Raw genomic sequence first — 14,708 nt, forward strand, 5'->3', positions numbered from 1 at the left:
CTTCAAATGTCTTCCACAAGCCTCGTGCACTCCCTTGCACTCGCTTGAAACATTTCCCTTGACTTTGCCGTGCTAGACTTCTCTTGCCAAGAAGGTTCTTCCGCCTCCGGGACTTCACATTTGCCAAGAGGCCGCGCCTCCGGGACTTCACCTTTGCCAAGACTCCATTCCTGGACTTTCCTGTGCAACTCAAGTCACACATGTTAGATCAACAAATATTGCCTAACTTAAACTGATTTAGTCAAACATTAAAATCCAAGTCACTTGGGAAAAATTGCCCCAACATATATATCAAAACTAGTGACAGAGTGCTGTATCCATCTTACAAGCGAGTCAAATTACTCAGCTTGCCAAGGGCTTCAGGAATTGAGCCTTGTAGAAAGTTTGCTTCTAATTAGGTTGTCAAATTTGCGATAGGCATCTCTTTGCAAGTTTCCATGTGCACTAGCAATCTTTGAACTATTTTATTCTCTGATCGCATTAGCATAACTGATCCAGGATTGCAACTATTTTTGTTTCTCCCATTGTGTAGTACCACATTAGTAGTTGTTAAATTTGTAATCGTAGGGCAGACAACAAAACGGTTTATATAAGACTTTTTGTTGAGATCGCGTCATAATAATCATGAAGAAATTGAAAAGAAAATAAAAAAAAACGAGAGAAGAGAGAACATAGAAATTAATTTCTATGATGCATTTACACCCTAGGGTTCTTCCATTTTACCTATTCTTCCTACCTCTTCTTCTTGCCGCTGCAAGGGGAGTGACGGACGGCCGGCAGGGCCGGTGGACGAGGCTAGAGGAGAGTGAACGCGGCCGGAGAGAGGCGGCCGGCAGGGCGGGTGGCCGGGAGAGCGAACGTGGCTGGCCGGCAGACTGCGGGCCGGCGGCAGAGCGCGGGCGGGCGGCAGACCGTAGGTGGGCGAGCGCGGCATCGGAGAGCGCGAAGAACAGAGGGTGCGGCGGCCGGGAGAGCGAACGCGGGCGGGCGGGCGGCACAGTGCGGGCGGGCGAGCATGGCGTCGGGAGCGCGAAGAACAGAAAGGGTGCGGCGCGACAAAAACCAAAAGGCAGTGCGTGTTAAGTCGCGCGAGCGGATGGGAAAAGAAATAAGTTTTTTTTAAATCTATTTTTAACCGCGTATCACCTATTCGCGCTGTCATTTTATTTTTTCAACCCTCTTTTAATAGCATATAATTTTTGCACACTGTAAAAAATACTATTCGCAGCGCACTGTTATTTGTACGCTGTTAATTTTAAAATATAATATATTATCGCAGCGCACATATTAGGTGCGCCGTAAAAATCATTATTAACAGCACACTATAATTGTGCGTCATTAATGACGTGCTGCGGAAAGTCAAATTTGTTGTAGTGTTGGTTCAGTTGTCTCTGTTTGCTTCACTTCTGCTTTCTCTATCTTACTTCCAGCTCTTAGTTCCTGTAAGATAAGCATACAAATAAACAACCTAAACCTTACCCTGTGGGTCTAACTTTGGATTTCTATCGAAATCCTGAGTTAGTCTGACGGTTACTATTCCCAAACTAGGAACGCGCCTTTACCCACGCCATTCAGGAGACTTTGCCAGCAAGTCCTCTAGATTTGTTGGACTTCTTACTTAACCATGATCCTCGGCTCCTAGGATTTGCTGCTAGACTATCGATCCTCCTGACCGGCTAGACTTTCACCAAGTCTCCGGTCCTCCTGACCCTACTCGCCTGAATTTTTGCCATGCTTTTCGGTCCTCCTAAAATTGCTTGGACTTGTACCTGGTGCACTTGATTTTGCTAAGACTTTTGCCTGATCCTTCAAATAAGGACTTTCCTTTGCCTAGCCTACAACTAGGACTTTCCCTGCCTAGTTTAACTCACCAGGACTTCCTTGCCCAATCTTCTAGATCAGAACTTCCACTGCCTAATCTAATCGACTAAGATTTCTCGTTAGTCATCTAGTCAAACTAACCTGACTAGACTTTACTCACATCCAAACATCAAGTCATGTTTGGATAAACCCTTGATTAAACTAACCAGATCTAAGTGTATTGTCAAACATTGAAACTTCTAGGTCAGACTTAATGCTTCTTGCACCAACATAGTCGAGTTATACGGGTTCGGATTTGGATTTTTCAAATTCGGATTGAAATTTTTTAATAAAATTTTGTTTCAATCCGATCCGAATCTATTTGACCCATCCGAATTAACACCCCTAAATATATTCTTGGGATACCGTTTTTCTAGTGAGGCCAAAATATTGGGTTATATTGATAAGCCTAAGCACCTACAAAATAATAGTAATACAGAGATATCATCTGACCAGAAGATGAGTGAAAGGACCATATGGGAACACAGGTAAAGGCAAGTTCAGTCTTTGACAGCATCCTGATTTGTGACAATCCTAATTATGCAATAGATAACCAGTTCAAGGAGATAGAATGCTCAGGAGGTGCATATCGACGGAGGAGCAGTGAAGAATTCATGATTTACGGGGGAGATAAATGTTATGAGGCCTTCTAATCCACTCATTGATCCTCCTAGCTCTGAGCATATAGATAATGCACCGAAGAACTCTTCGTATACTATGACAGATGAGTCCTTTTTAATTCCTTATAGATCAAATTTGCAAGAAGTTGGATCAGGCAACATGGAAAGTTTATCTATAGGATATGATCCACCTATGGATTATGATTATAAGCTTGATTTAGAAAATACAGTGCAAGCTCCTTTCTCTTCTTCGAAACCTCCCAAATGTAGAGATCATGGACTTTCAACTGATGAGACGCAAATGGAATATGGACAGAAGAGTGCGTGAGTAATTTGCAGGATAGACGCACTTTTGATCAAGAGAAACTTCGTGCAGCTGATGTACAAATGGGAAACCATGGGGAGGGGCTGTATGTCCTAAAACAGCTCAAGTGGAAGATTACTCTTAGAAAGTCGGACGAATGTTTTCAAATTTACTGATCGATGGAAAACTTTGGTGAAATCGAATCAGTCTTCTTTAATATTAGTCAATTTTAAGAGTTAGATACCTTGTACTAATTAAAAAAATAAAAAAGAAAAAGGATTGATGTGATCCTTATGTTCCTAGGACTCAATTGTACCCTCACATTAGTCATTTGACTTTTGTCTATCATAGTGGTTTAATTAAAATCACTTTTGATGACCTAAAATAATTAATTTTAGTCAGAGTTGCAAGAAATATAAAAATGGGTATGCTTGCTAATTTTAATTGTAACCTTAATTTTCATGTTAATATTTTCCGAAGTAGCTTGAGTCAAGCCACATAAATACTCAGTATAAGAAAAAGTTGACTGACTGAGTAAGATTTCACAAAAATACATGATATAAGAAAAAGTTAAAGGGGCGCCTATTAGAAAAATCTCAACTTTAGATACTCACAACTTTAAGTGCATTCATTGATAAATACATACATTGTACTAAAATGGAAAATCAAATTCTAAATTGAAGGTAAAAAGGACCATGAAGATTTTTAATTAGTAGCATGTAATTAGACTGATAGCAATATTTTTCACTCGTATCTTAAATAAAAAAAATTGTCTCATCCAATATAATATAAGGGCACCTCAGGACTAAAAAATACAGTTGAAGAAAAAAAATTGAAGTTATATCTAGGACAACAATGTATCCATGTAGCCCAATTAATTAGAAATTATTCTCATCACCTTACTTCCTTACTTGGGAGTAAGTTGAATCTCACTCCACAGTGGTTGTTCATGGATCCTGATTCCTGAGCCGCATGCGTTGCATGTAGTCTTCTACCCTTTTACACATTGTTTTTGTGATCGAATGATTCTTATCCTTTTAGTTTATGTGCTGAGTATGCATGCCCCCAAACAGATGCTTATGTAAACCCATTAACTCATCCCACCTGGGTTATGCGTTTAGTTGAGGACCTAGAACAATAATTGCCCTTCTAATTGAACTTGCTCTAGACCCCTAGTTACATCAATATTAAGAATAAACAAATACATGTCTTGTCTAAATTCCACTGTTTAGATGAGTTCGAGATGACACTTATCTTCTTCACATACTTCAGATGCATGCACCATTGCACTCATCCACAATTCAGAGTCTAGTTCAGAAAACAAAGGGGGATTCCTCACTTATTCTTTGTTTCTGTTCATGTCTAATCCTGGACGAAACCATTCTTTTCCATTCTATGTTTCTATGAGTGGCCAAGTGTACAAGTGATCCTAAAAGCAGCCTAAAAGAATGACAGCGATCGAACTAACAGCAAGAGCAAAAATGAAAGACTTATTGCCTCTATGCGCATGCCTAGAACGATAAGGATCTACCTTTGATAGAGTAATTCATAGCAGACGTTCATGTATGATCATCATAAACAACATTCTGTAACTGCAAGTTGGCTTGATCCCCTTGGTATTGTCGCACGAAGGCTCTCCTCCACCAAACCACAAAGGCTCTCTGCATGTTGGGGCAGTTGTCACCATTATTCAAAAAGCAATCAAACCATCTTAATAAGATTGATTGTTGTTCCGCCATGGGCAATGTCAGGACTGTGGCACATATTCCATCCTCTACCATCTTTTTATCAAAATCCCTACAAGCTCTTTTCATCCAACCAAAATCATCATATAGAGCTTCCAGCCATGTCCTCAAAAGAGATATTTTTGCATCTTTAGATACTAAAATATGCCCTCTTCCTATGGCAACACACAGCTGAGCAGTGATCCTACTGATCTCAAATCTGTACATGCATGGTATCTTGGAATGGCAGGTCGAAAGTTCACCCTGGTCAGCCCAGAGAGCCACAAATTCATCTGCAATCCTCTTGTTTATTAGGATGTCCACAAGCCACTGCACATTGTCAGCTTCTCGAGCAACCTCACCCATCAAGGAAGCTCGATCAGCCACATTTTCAATGTTTGCAGCCTCGGAAAACAACTGCATAAGATGATCAAGGCATTTCTGGCATAGGTAGTAAAGGGAGTCCTTTGAGACATCAAGCTTGTTATATTGTATATTGCTTTGGTTTACATCCTCCTTAAGCAAGCCAGAAATCAAGGTTTTTATATCTCGCCGAGCTTTCTTATCCTTGGATTGTAGAACGCCATCAAGTATCCCTAAAAAAATGGAGTCAGCATTTGCAAAAGCAGATGGTTGAACTGAGACTCTCTGAAAGATTTCTCTGATTGGCTCACGTAACTGCTGAATGTGAAGCTTGCCAAGAATAGATATTACCTTCTCCTCCTCATACTCAGACCAAGGAATGGCTTCCAAATATTCAAGACATGCAGAAATTCCTTCGTCAAATTTGATATCCACAGATACCTGCAACAAATTCTGTCATTTTTCCTTTTGTTATGTAAATTTTATGTTCTTGTTGCAAAAGAAGTTAGTTCTACCATTACATTCAAACATCAGTATCATATTTGATACAACATAAGAGGGGAGAAAAACAGAAATAATTGTCTTGTTTTAGATTTTATTATTTCAAAATAGAACCAGATCCTCCCCATAATAGAGCTGTATTATTACATATTTTTTTTATGACAAACATCTTAAAATGCTTAGATTCTGGAGGATATTTTTATAATAAAAGGCACTGTAAATGATTCCAAAGACGAGAAAAAGAGTGCTCACACAGAGCCTAGTCTGGCATCTAACTTTTAAAAGGAGATAAAGGCATGTGAATATACTACATCTGCAAAGCAATGTCTTATAAAGTAGAATTTTTGTGGAGCTACATGGTGAAACTATGTTGGTCATGTGCAAAGAACATGGGTGAACTCATGTGAACCCCAAGGTCTGGTACACTGCAATACGTACACATTGTGGACAGGTGCTCACCTGGCACATGAGACTCACATGTCACTTGAGACCTTATGTATCAATCTATTGCATATGCAAGAGCATATTGGATTGATCGCTCTAAGGCCATTAGAATCATTGGTTGGGACAAAATACACCTCCACAAAAGTAACTATGTGCTTCAAGGTTGATGATTTTTCATTCAAGACAAGCCATTAGACTTATCAGCTAGCAACATTTTCAATTATCTTAAGGCTATTCTTAATTGTTTGTTGTAGAAGGTGGCTCTTTTAACAATCAAGGAGATGGGAGATCCTTTTGGATTAGAGGTTCAACAACTAGAATGCTGGTTTACATACTCAACACCCCAAAACCTGATGAAGGAGAAACTTTAGAGCCCCAAGCACTGAGCAATTGGAAAACAATCATGACCTTGTTGTGGCCACATCCTCAATTTGATGTTCGAAGATATGTTCAACACTTATCAACATCAGGGCAAAAGACATTAGGGGCACTTTGCAATAAAAACTCATATCTAAGGATGCGACAAACAAAAGTCTCAAGTCACATGTTTAACGATAAAAGCATTATGTAACAATCCTATAACTTGCAAAAGGTTATCTAATATTCAAAGGAGAATAATAAAAACTTCAATGAATGTTTTGCGTGTTATTAATCATTGATAAAATCCCACATTCTTGAAATTATGTTAAAGTATTAAACACAAGAAAAAAGATATTTCTAGGATCTGGGTAATACCCTACTAATTTAAGAGGAATAGAGGAAGCAAGAGGAAGGCCTCACCAAGGAAACAAGTCCAAGCTAATTGTGGCAGAAGGACATAATGTGCCAATGGTCTCAATGGAAACAAAAAGATGGTGCAAAACCCCACTAAGGAAGACCCTAACAACAAGGAGTGTGAGAAAAGAAAAATCCTCCAAGCTCTTCTAGAGAAAATTTTTCTACAATAATCATTAAGGCAAACATCATCGATGATTCTTTTTTATGATGGGTCAATATTGGGGCCACAAATGATATGCACAACAAAGACTTTTTCAACAAGCAAAACCTACAGAAAAAAAATAAATATCACTATGTGGAAAAATTAATTGCCACTTAAATTCAAGAAAGAGGAATAGTAGAACTTGAGTTGACATCAAGGAAGACTCTAACAAATGATGTCTTTGTTAGGATCAATGGAAAGTATGATAGGGAGAGGGTGAACAACATCTTAACCTACAAATACGAACTTTTATATTCTCTTACACTTATGCAAAGCCAAACAATATACTCATTGCACGTATGTGTTTGTTTGTGTTAGAGTTAGCATAATGAAATTATAGAATAATAAACACAACACTAAAAATCAATTTTTATGTGGTTTAGACCCCCGATAGATTAAACCCACAATCCCTCTATAAAATGTATCTCCTTCTTCAAAGGTGGAGAAGCTTCGAATAACAAAAATATTTCTCTACACAAGATATACAAACAAGGTGTGAAAGGAAAGTATACCAAAACTTGTAGAAGAAGTCTTTTAGCAAATTTTAGTTGTGTTTATTTCAACTAGATGCAACAACAATTTGTTTGTACTATTTATGCATGGATGCTGAAAATAAATACGAGCATTTCTTATATAAATAAGCTTCACATGGTTGTCCAACGACTACATTTTGATCATTCATGGATTAATGTAATTTTTGTGTTTTGAGAATATGTAAAAGTGTTGGCTAAATTTTCTGTTATATAGTAAAATGATAACGGGATGATAACATTGATATATATTGTAAAATAATATGGAATCTTACTTTATTACAAGAGATAAACCCCTATTTATACACGAATATAGGGACCTATTCTAGGAGAATTATTCTATAAAAAAGAAAAATAAAATATTTATCCCTAACAGAATATCTAATAGAATATTTATCTCTAAATATTCTAACACTCCCCCTTAAGCTGGAGAATATAAATCATATGTACCCAGTTTGTTACATATGTAGTCAATTAGAGGATCTCTCAGTGACTTGGTGAATATATCTGCTAGTTGATCTTTTGAGTTAACAAAACTAGTAGATAATTTCATCAGATATGACTTTTTCTCTGACAAAATGGCAGTCGACTTCAATATGCTTTGTCCTCTTATGAAAAATTGGATTCGAGGCGATATGCATAACGGCTTGGTTGTCACATATAAGTCACATTTGTGTAACCTCTCCAAATCTTAGCTCTTGAAGCAACTGTTAAGTGGAAGCTGAAGGAGCAACAGAACTTTGGACGATCTGTGTAGCACGGGGAGGTAGGACGAGGAAGACGTGTTGCTCGTCGCGTCGAGGAAGACGCGCGACGAGGAAGCCACTGCGATTGTTGCATTGCGACGAGGAAAACACGCGACGAGGAAGGCGTGCTGCTCGTCGCGTCGAGGAAGACGCGCGACGAGGAAGCCGCTGCTATTGCTGCGTCGCGACGAGGAAAATACGCGACGAGCAAAAACGCAAGCGAGGAAAACACGTAGCGAACAGAGAGAGAAGGAAGAGGATTGGTTCAGGCAGATAACCCTAAACTCAATCTCGCTCTGATACCATGTAAAATAATATGAAATCTTACTTTATTACAAAAGATAAGCCCCTATTTATACACGAATATAGAGACCTATTCTAGGAGAATTATTCTATAAAAAAGAAAAATAAAATATTTATCCCTTGCCCAATCTGCATCTGAAAAACATTCAATATGAGTGTGCCCATGATTTTTATATACAATACCTTGTCCGGGTGCACCCTTTAAATAACACAAAATTTGTTCTAATGCTGCCCAATGATGAACCGTTGGAGATGACATATATTGACTAACAACACTAACTGAATATGCAATATCTGGACGAGTCAAGGTCAGGGTTTAAAATCTCGTGCCGAACCGGTCGAAACGGGCGAAATTTTTCGTTCCGCCCGCCGACCGGCACCGGCATGGCCCGGCACCAGCCTATCCCAGCTGCCAGAGTCGCGCGACTCCGGCGACCGCGCCGGAGTGGTCGTGCGACCCCGCCGGCCTCGCCGGAGGGGTCGCGCGACACCTCCGGCACGGCGGCGGGGTCGCGATCTCGCGATATCGCCTGCGCGTGCCGAGATCGGGGAAATTTTGGGACCGGCGACGCCGCCGGAGGCTCCGCCCGGGGCCGGCGACGCCGCCGGAGTCGCCGCCCGGGGCCGGCGACGCCGCCGGAGGCGCCACCCGGGGCCGGCGATGCCGCCGGGGCCCCGCGAGGCCGCGACACGCCGCGCAGCCGCACCGCGTCGCGTTTTTCTCTTTTTTTTTTTTTTTTACTTAGGTATTAATTGGATTTTGATAATCAACTCCTAGCTATAGTTCAAAATTATAACGTGGGATAATTTAAATAGGCTTTATTAAATCCTATAAAATTATCAAAAAATTTATTTTTTATTTTTAAATATTTATATTAAATTTTTTATTTTAATTAATATATTTTATATTTTAAAAATACCGAAACTATACCGGCACGGTACGATACGGTACCGAAACTGTATCGTTCCGGTCCGGACCGAAACTCCGGCACGGCATTTTCGTTGAGCTTCATTGTGAAGGATTGTAGTTAACCCACCAAAAGATCTCTCTTGGCTCGCCTTGATTCGCTTGAGCCCTCGTTAAGTTCAATGATTTTCTCCCACAATTCCTTGGCCGAATTGAATGGGCCGACTTTGCTCAGTTGCTCCTTGGAGAGTCCACACTGCAGAGTAGTTGTGGCTTTCGCATTCGCTTGTACTTTCTTACATATCTCCTTCAACCAGTCTTTGGTAGGTAGAGGTGCTCCAATTGCATCCTTGGGTTTTTCGAAGTCATCTACAACACTAAACCAATTTTCAATATCGTTCATCAAATAATACTCCATCCTACCTTTCCAATATGCGAAGTCATTGCCGTCGAAGTAGGGCGGTCGTGCGGTGTTGTATACCTCTTGAAACGTCATTTGAGATTTTTCGGTTGAATGTTAGTTCTTCCGAAGGTCTGGCTCTGATATCACTTGTTGGGATCGGCGCGTTCGCTAGAGGGGGTGAATAGCGATTTCTCGATCTTTTCTGCAAAAATGTTAGCGGAAGCAAAAGAAAACAGAACAAAAAGATCAATCGCTAACCCGTTGATTTACTTGGTATCCACCTCAACGAGGTGACTAATCCAAGGATCCACACACACAGCCGACGATTCCACTATGAAAAAACCTCCTTCTCAAAGCAAGCTTCGAAGGCAGAGAAACCTTTACAAAAAGCTCTCTTCCTCGTACAAGATATGTAGTTGGGTTTTGAGGAGGAAGATGGAGAGTTTTACAATATCAGAGAGCAATCAGAAAGATGAAAGAAGCAAGTGTTAATTTCTTCGACATTGACTCCTCTTTTTATCATTTTTCGTACATCAGTCGACTGCTCCTAAGGCCAGTCGACTGATGGGCTTCAAATGGCTCTTTAATTCGTATTTAATTGGTCAGTTGTCACCCAACGACAGTCTATCAGTCGACTGCTCAATGCCAGTCCAGATGCTAGTCGACTGAACCACTCGACTGAATTTTCTGTTTAGCCCCAGTCGACTGCAGCTACAGTGCCAGTTGACTGATGCTTCTGAGTTCGCTTGTGTGTGCTTCTGATCAACCATCAGTTGACTGCTGGCAGGGCCAGTCAACTGGTCAAGCTGAAAACTTCCCCTTTCAACTTCTTCTTCACTCGTTTAGCCTTGACGCAAGCCTTCAAACGCCTTCCACAAGCCTCGTGCCCTTCCTTGCACTAGCTTGAGATATTTTCCTCGACTTCGTCGTGCTAAGTCTTCCTTTGCCAAGAGGTCTTGCCTCCGGGACTTCATCCTTTGCCAAGAGGCCTCGCCTCTGGGACTTCATCATTTGCCAAGAGGTCGCGCCTTCGGGACTTCACCATTTGCCAAGAGGTCGCGCCTCCGGGACTTCACCAAATGCCAAGACTCCATTTCTGGACTTTCCTGTGAACTCAAATCACACATGTTAGATCACAAACATTGCCTAACTTAAACTCACTTTGCCAAAGGTCAAAGGGCAAATCATGACTCGAGCTCAGCCACACATATAGGTGAGCTCGGCCACACGCTCAAGTAAGCTCGGCCACACATATAGGTGAGCTCGGCCACGCATATAGGTGAGTTCGGCCTCGCATATAAGTGAGCTCAACCACACGCTCAGGTAAGCTCGGCCACTCATATAGGTGAGCTCAGCCACACGCTCAGATGAGCTCGGCCATGCATATAGGTGAGCTTGGCCACACGTTAAGGTCAACTCGGCCACACTTATAGGTCAGCTTGACCGCGCATTCAGGTTAGCTCGGCCATTCAGACAACCCGGTCACATGCTCTCATAGCTCGACCATTCCTACAACTCGGCCACATGCTCTCACAGCTCGGTCATTCCTACAACTCGGTCACATGCTCTCACAGCTTGACCATTCATGCAGTTCGGTCACATATCTTCCGACCTTACACATCAGGTCAGCCATCAATGGGCAAGTACGTTGACCAAGTTTCCAAACTTTTGGTCCCCGAATATCTCGCACACTTATACGCACAACCGTCGAATGAAATAATCAACCCTGCTGAGCCGTTGAATGTTTGGAAACTGTCAGATATCGTGTCGTTAATGGCGCAGTAACAGACAATCACACGTGTTAATCTCCAAAGATCACGCTCCCTCTGCTACTATATAAAATTCGCAGGTATAAAGAGAAGCTCTCTCGGATTCTTTACATTTACATACTACTTGTTCTTGTCCTCTTCTAACTTGAGCATCGGAGTGGCCTCGCTGGGAATCCCCAGCGCTTTGCTAATCCGTTCGTTCAGTTCTCTTCTTCCTCAGGTGCTTCTCATCGACGGGATTAACGAAGGTTGAGGTGGCGTATCATTGACTGGTGGCTTGACTGTCCACGGTATTTAGGCGGAACAACACCCAATAACAAATGTAGATCTCGGAACGAGTTTCAATTTGATATATTGTGTGCCCTGTAGTTTAATTCGAGATAAAAGTTATGACTTCTTAAAACTTATATAACATTCACAGTTATAATAGTTACAGTTTCGTAGCTGTTACAACTATGTAATAGCTCAGTTGTATAACAGTTACGATTTTGATTTGATATATTGTGTGCTCCGTGGTTTAATTCAAGATAAAAGTTATGACTTCTTAAAACTTATCTAACATTCACAGTTATAATATTTATGATTTCGTAGCTGCTACAATTATATGACAGTTCAGTTGCAACAGTTACAAAATCATAGTTATTACAATTATGCAGTAATTATGATTTCGTAACTGTTATAATGCATCTTCCGTTCAAGATTTAAATGAGAAATATAAGGGTAACTGTTATAATGCATCTTCCGTTCAAGATTTAAATGAGAAATATAAGGGAGAGATAATAATGAGAATAGTATAATAGAGAGTAGTTGAGTAATTTAGCATGGGATGGGATGCCTTTTTAATAAAAAATCAAAGTCGGGACGTCATCTCGATGATTCCAAAAATGAAAGACGCCCTTTGATTTTTGTTCAAAAATTATTACGTTGCCAAGCAAGTATCCTAGTAAGCATTTTATTGAATTGGCATGATGCCACATGGATACCATAGTAATGTTTTTAACATTTTATAGATGGAAAGTTGATGGATGCATATTAGATTTTAAGGCAAACTAGCACTGTTACAGTGATTAAATTGTTTTTAAGAAATGTGATAAATTTTAAAAATATCTAAAGATTATGTTATATTTATTATTAGTCTTATATTTGACGGTAGGAGAAACACTTTAAAACTCATGGATAACATTATTGCTTAATGGCATTTCCTTTCAATGGAAATATTTTCATTAAGATATTTTTTCTAGGTAGATTTGCTAAGAGAGTAAATTAAGATCTAGGTAGATCAACTAGGCAATTTGGCTTATAACAGATAGGAGTTCTTGGTGATTCAAGTGGTTTAGGTCTTGATGACCCTATCGATCGATCGATCTATGGAGTGAGCAAGCGAGACTAGTTAGTTAGCTTAGGTGTCAAGGCAAGTGACATAACTCAATTAGCTCGATCAAGCATGAAAGGTTGGTAGGTTTGGTCGAGAAAGTTGGGTGAGCTAATAGGTCCAAGAGCGTTGAGCAAGTGAGCTAAGCGATCGAAGAGAATTGGCCTATCTAGGTGGTCCATTGAGTTGAGCAAGATGGGCTAGCATAAGAGGTCGAATCAGTTTAGATAGGCCTAACAATTTAGGTGATCTAGTTAGAGTGAGCAATCTAGGTTGTCTAAGCAAGCCAATCAATTTAATAGATTCTAGACGATTGAGTGATATAAGTGGGTAGTGTAAGCTAAGCGAGTTAGGCAATTTGAGAGGACCAAATAGATCAAAGATCTAGGTTGATCGTAGAATCTAACATTTAGTTAATTCTAAAAATTATGATATTTTTCTAAATTGTACACTTAACTTTTCAAATGCTTAAATCGTGCATCATACTTTTATATTTACCAAATCATTCATCTCTTTTTTTAAATACTCCTTCATTTATACATGTGCTTGTCTGATTCATCCGAGCCATTGAGCACATTAAAATCTGTCTAAAATGAAACACATTTTATAGAGTTTTGAAATTGCTGTTTGTCTCCTTTGACCTTTTTTTTATAAAAAAAACTCACAATGTATTAAATAGGTTGTAGAACCAAAATCAATTGATATAATCACACCCAAGCGAGTCTCAAGAATATGTTGATTCGGGTTTGAATTGAATCTGATAAGCCTAAGTTCATTAGTAAATTTTGACTAAACTCACTGATGATTATAAGGAGTCCAAATTTAAAATATGTAAATATGATTGAGTCAGGAGAACATCAAGAATACATAGATGTTATTGTTAAGTGTGACAACCTAAGTCCATCAATAATTTTTTGATAAAATTATACAAGGTTGATTTTTTTTTAAAAAATCATAATAGACTAACTAAGATGTGGAACTAAGGTTGGTGGGCATGGTTATGCTTAGGAGAACCCCAAAAATACATTGCTCTTGGTTTAATTAAATCTGATAAGTGTAAATTTCTCCAGTGAGTTTTGATCAAAATTTATTACGAACTCATTAGTAAATTTTGGCCAAAACTCAATAATAATTTTTAAACTTATTAGATTCAGTTCAAATCAACACTAAAATGTATTCTTAGGACTCTCATAAATATAATTATGTTCTCCAATCTTAGTTTCACATTACATCCTATTTAACTTGTTGTGAGTTTTTTAAAAAAAATTAACTTTGTGTAATTTTATTAAAAAATTATTGGTGAACTTATATTTTATCATATTTATTCAATAATAACACGTATGTATTTCTCAAACTCCTGTGACTTTGACCTTATTCAAAATTTTTGAAACTGCCCCTGTGGATGGGTTACATTAAACAAATTACAATGCTCAATTATATTGCCTAGGATTAACAAGAAGAAATCTTGAAGATGCCTGCGAGGGAAATATTTATCAATCAACTAAGTTAAATTATAGTCCAAAAAAATATAAATATAAAGTTAGTAAAATCATCGATAACTAACCAACATAAAGAAAGATCCATAGATTTAGTATAGGTTGATCCTCAAGAGGAAAAACATGTGGCATATGTGATCATCAAACTTCAAAAAAGGATCTTGATGTGCAATAGATTACTACCTAGTTCCTGTTATATTTGAATTATTTTCTACCGTGACCTAGCTACTTCTCCTCTAAAAGATTTTTGATATTTAAACATGAACACCAAAAGAAATTATGAGCATTTGATCTCTCGATCATTTTCTAATTTTGAGTAACTTAAATTCATTCATTTATTAGTTCTGGCCAATTTAATTAGATCCATTTAGTAGTTTTGGCTAAAAC

General features: G+C 39.1%; 1 protein-coding gene across 1 annotated transcript in view; it reads right to left on the bottom strand.

Moving 5' to 3' along the window:
• Nucleotides 1-3,543: 3,543 nt before the first annotated feature.
• Nucleotides 3,544-14,708, bottom strand: part of LOC141835200 (BTB/POZ domain-containing protein At5g60050-like) — a 25,681-nt gene continuing 14,516 nt past the window's right edge. The window contains exon 2 of the mRNA XM_074722631.1: nucleotides 3,544-5,312. Within this exon, the coding sequence (XP_074578732.1) occupies nucleotides 4,344-5,312 (969 nt within the window). The 3' untranslated portion in view covers nucleotides 3,544-4,343. The remainder of the gene's footprint in view (nucleotides 5,313-14,708) is intronic.

Source organism: Curcuma longa, chromosome 9, assembly GCF_044706935.1.
Source record: "Curcuma longa cultivar G26 ecotype Majalengka, Jawa Barat chromosome 9, ITB_CL_G26_1.1, whole genome shotgun sequence".
NCBI lineage: Eukaryota > Viridiplantae > Streptophyta > Magnoliopsida > Zingiberales > Zingiberaceae > Curcuma > Curcuma longa.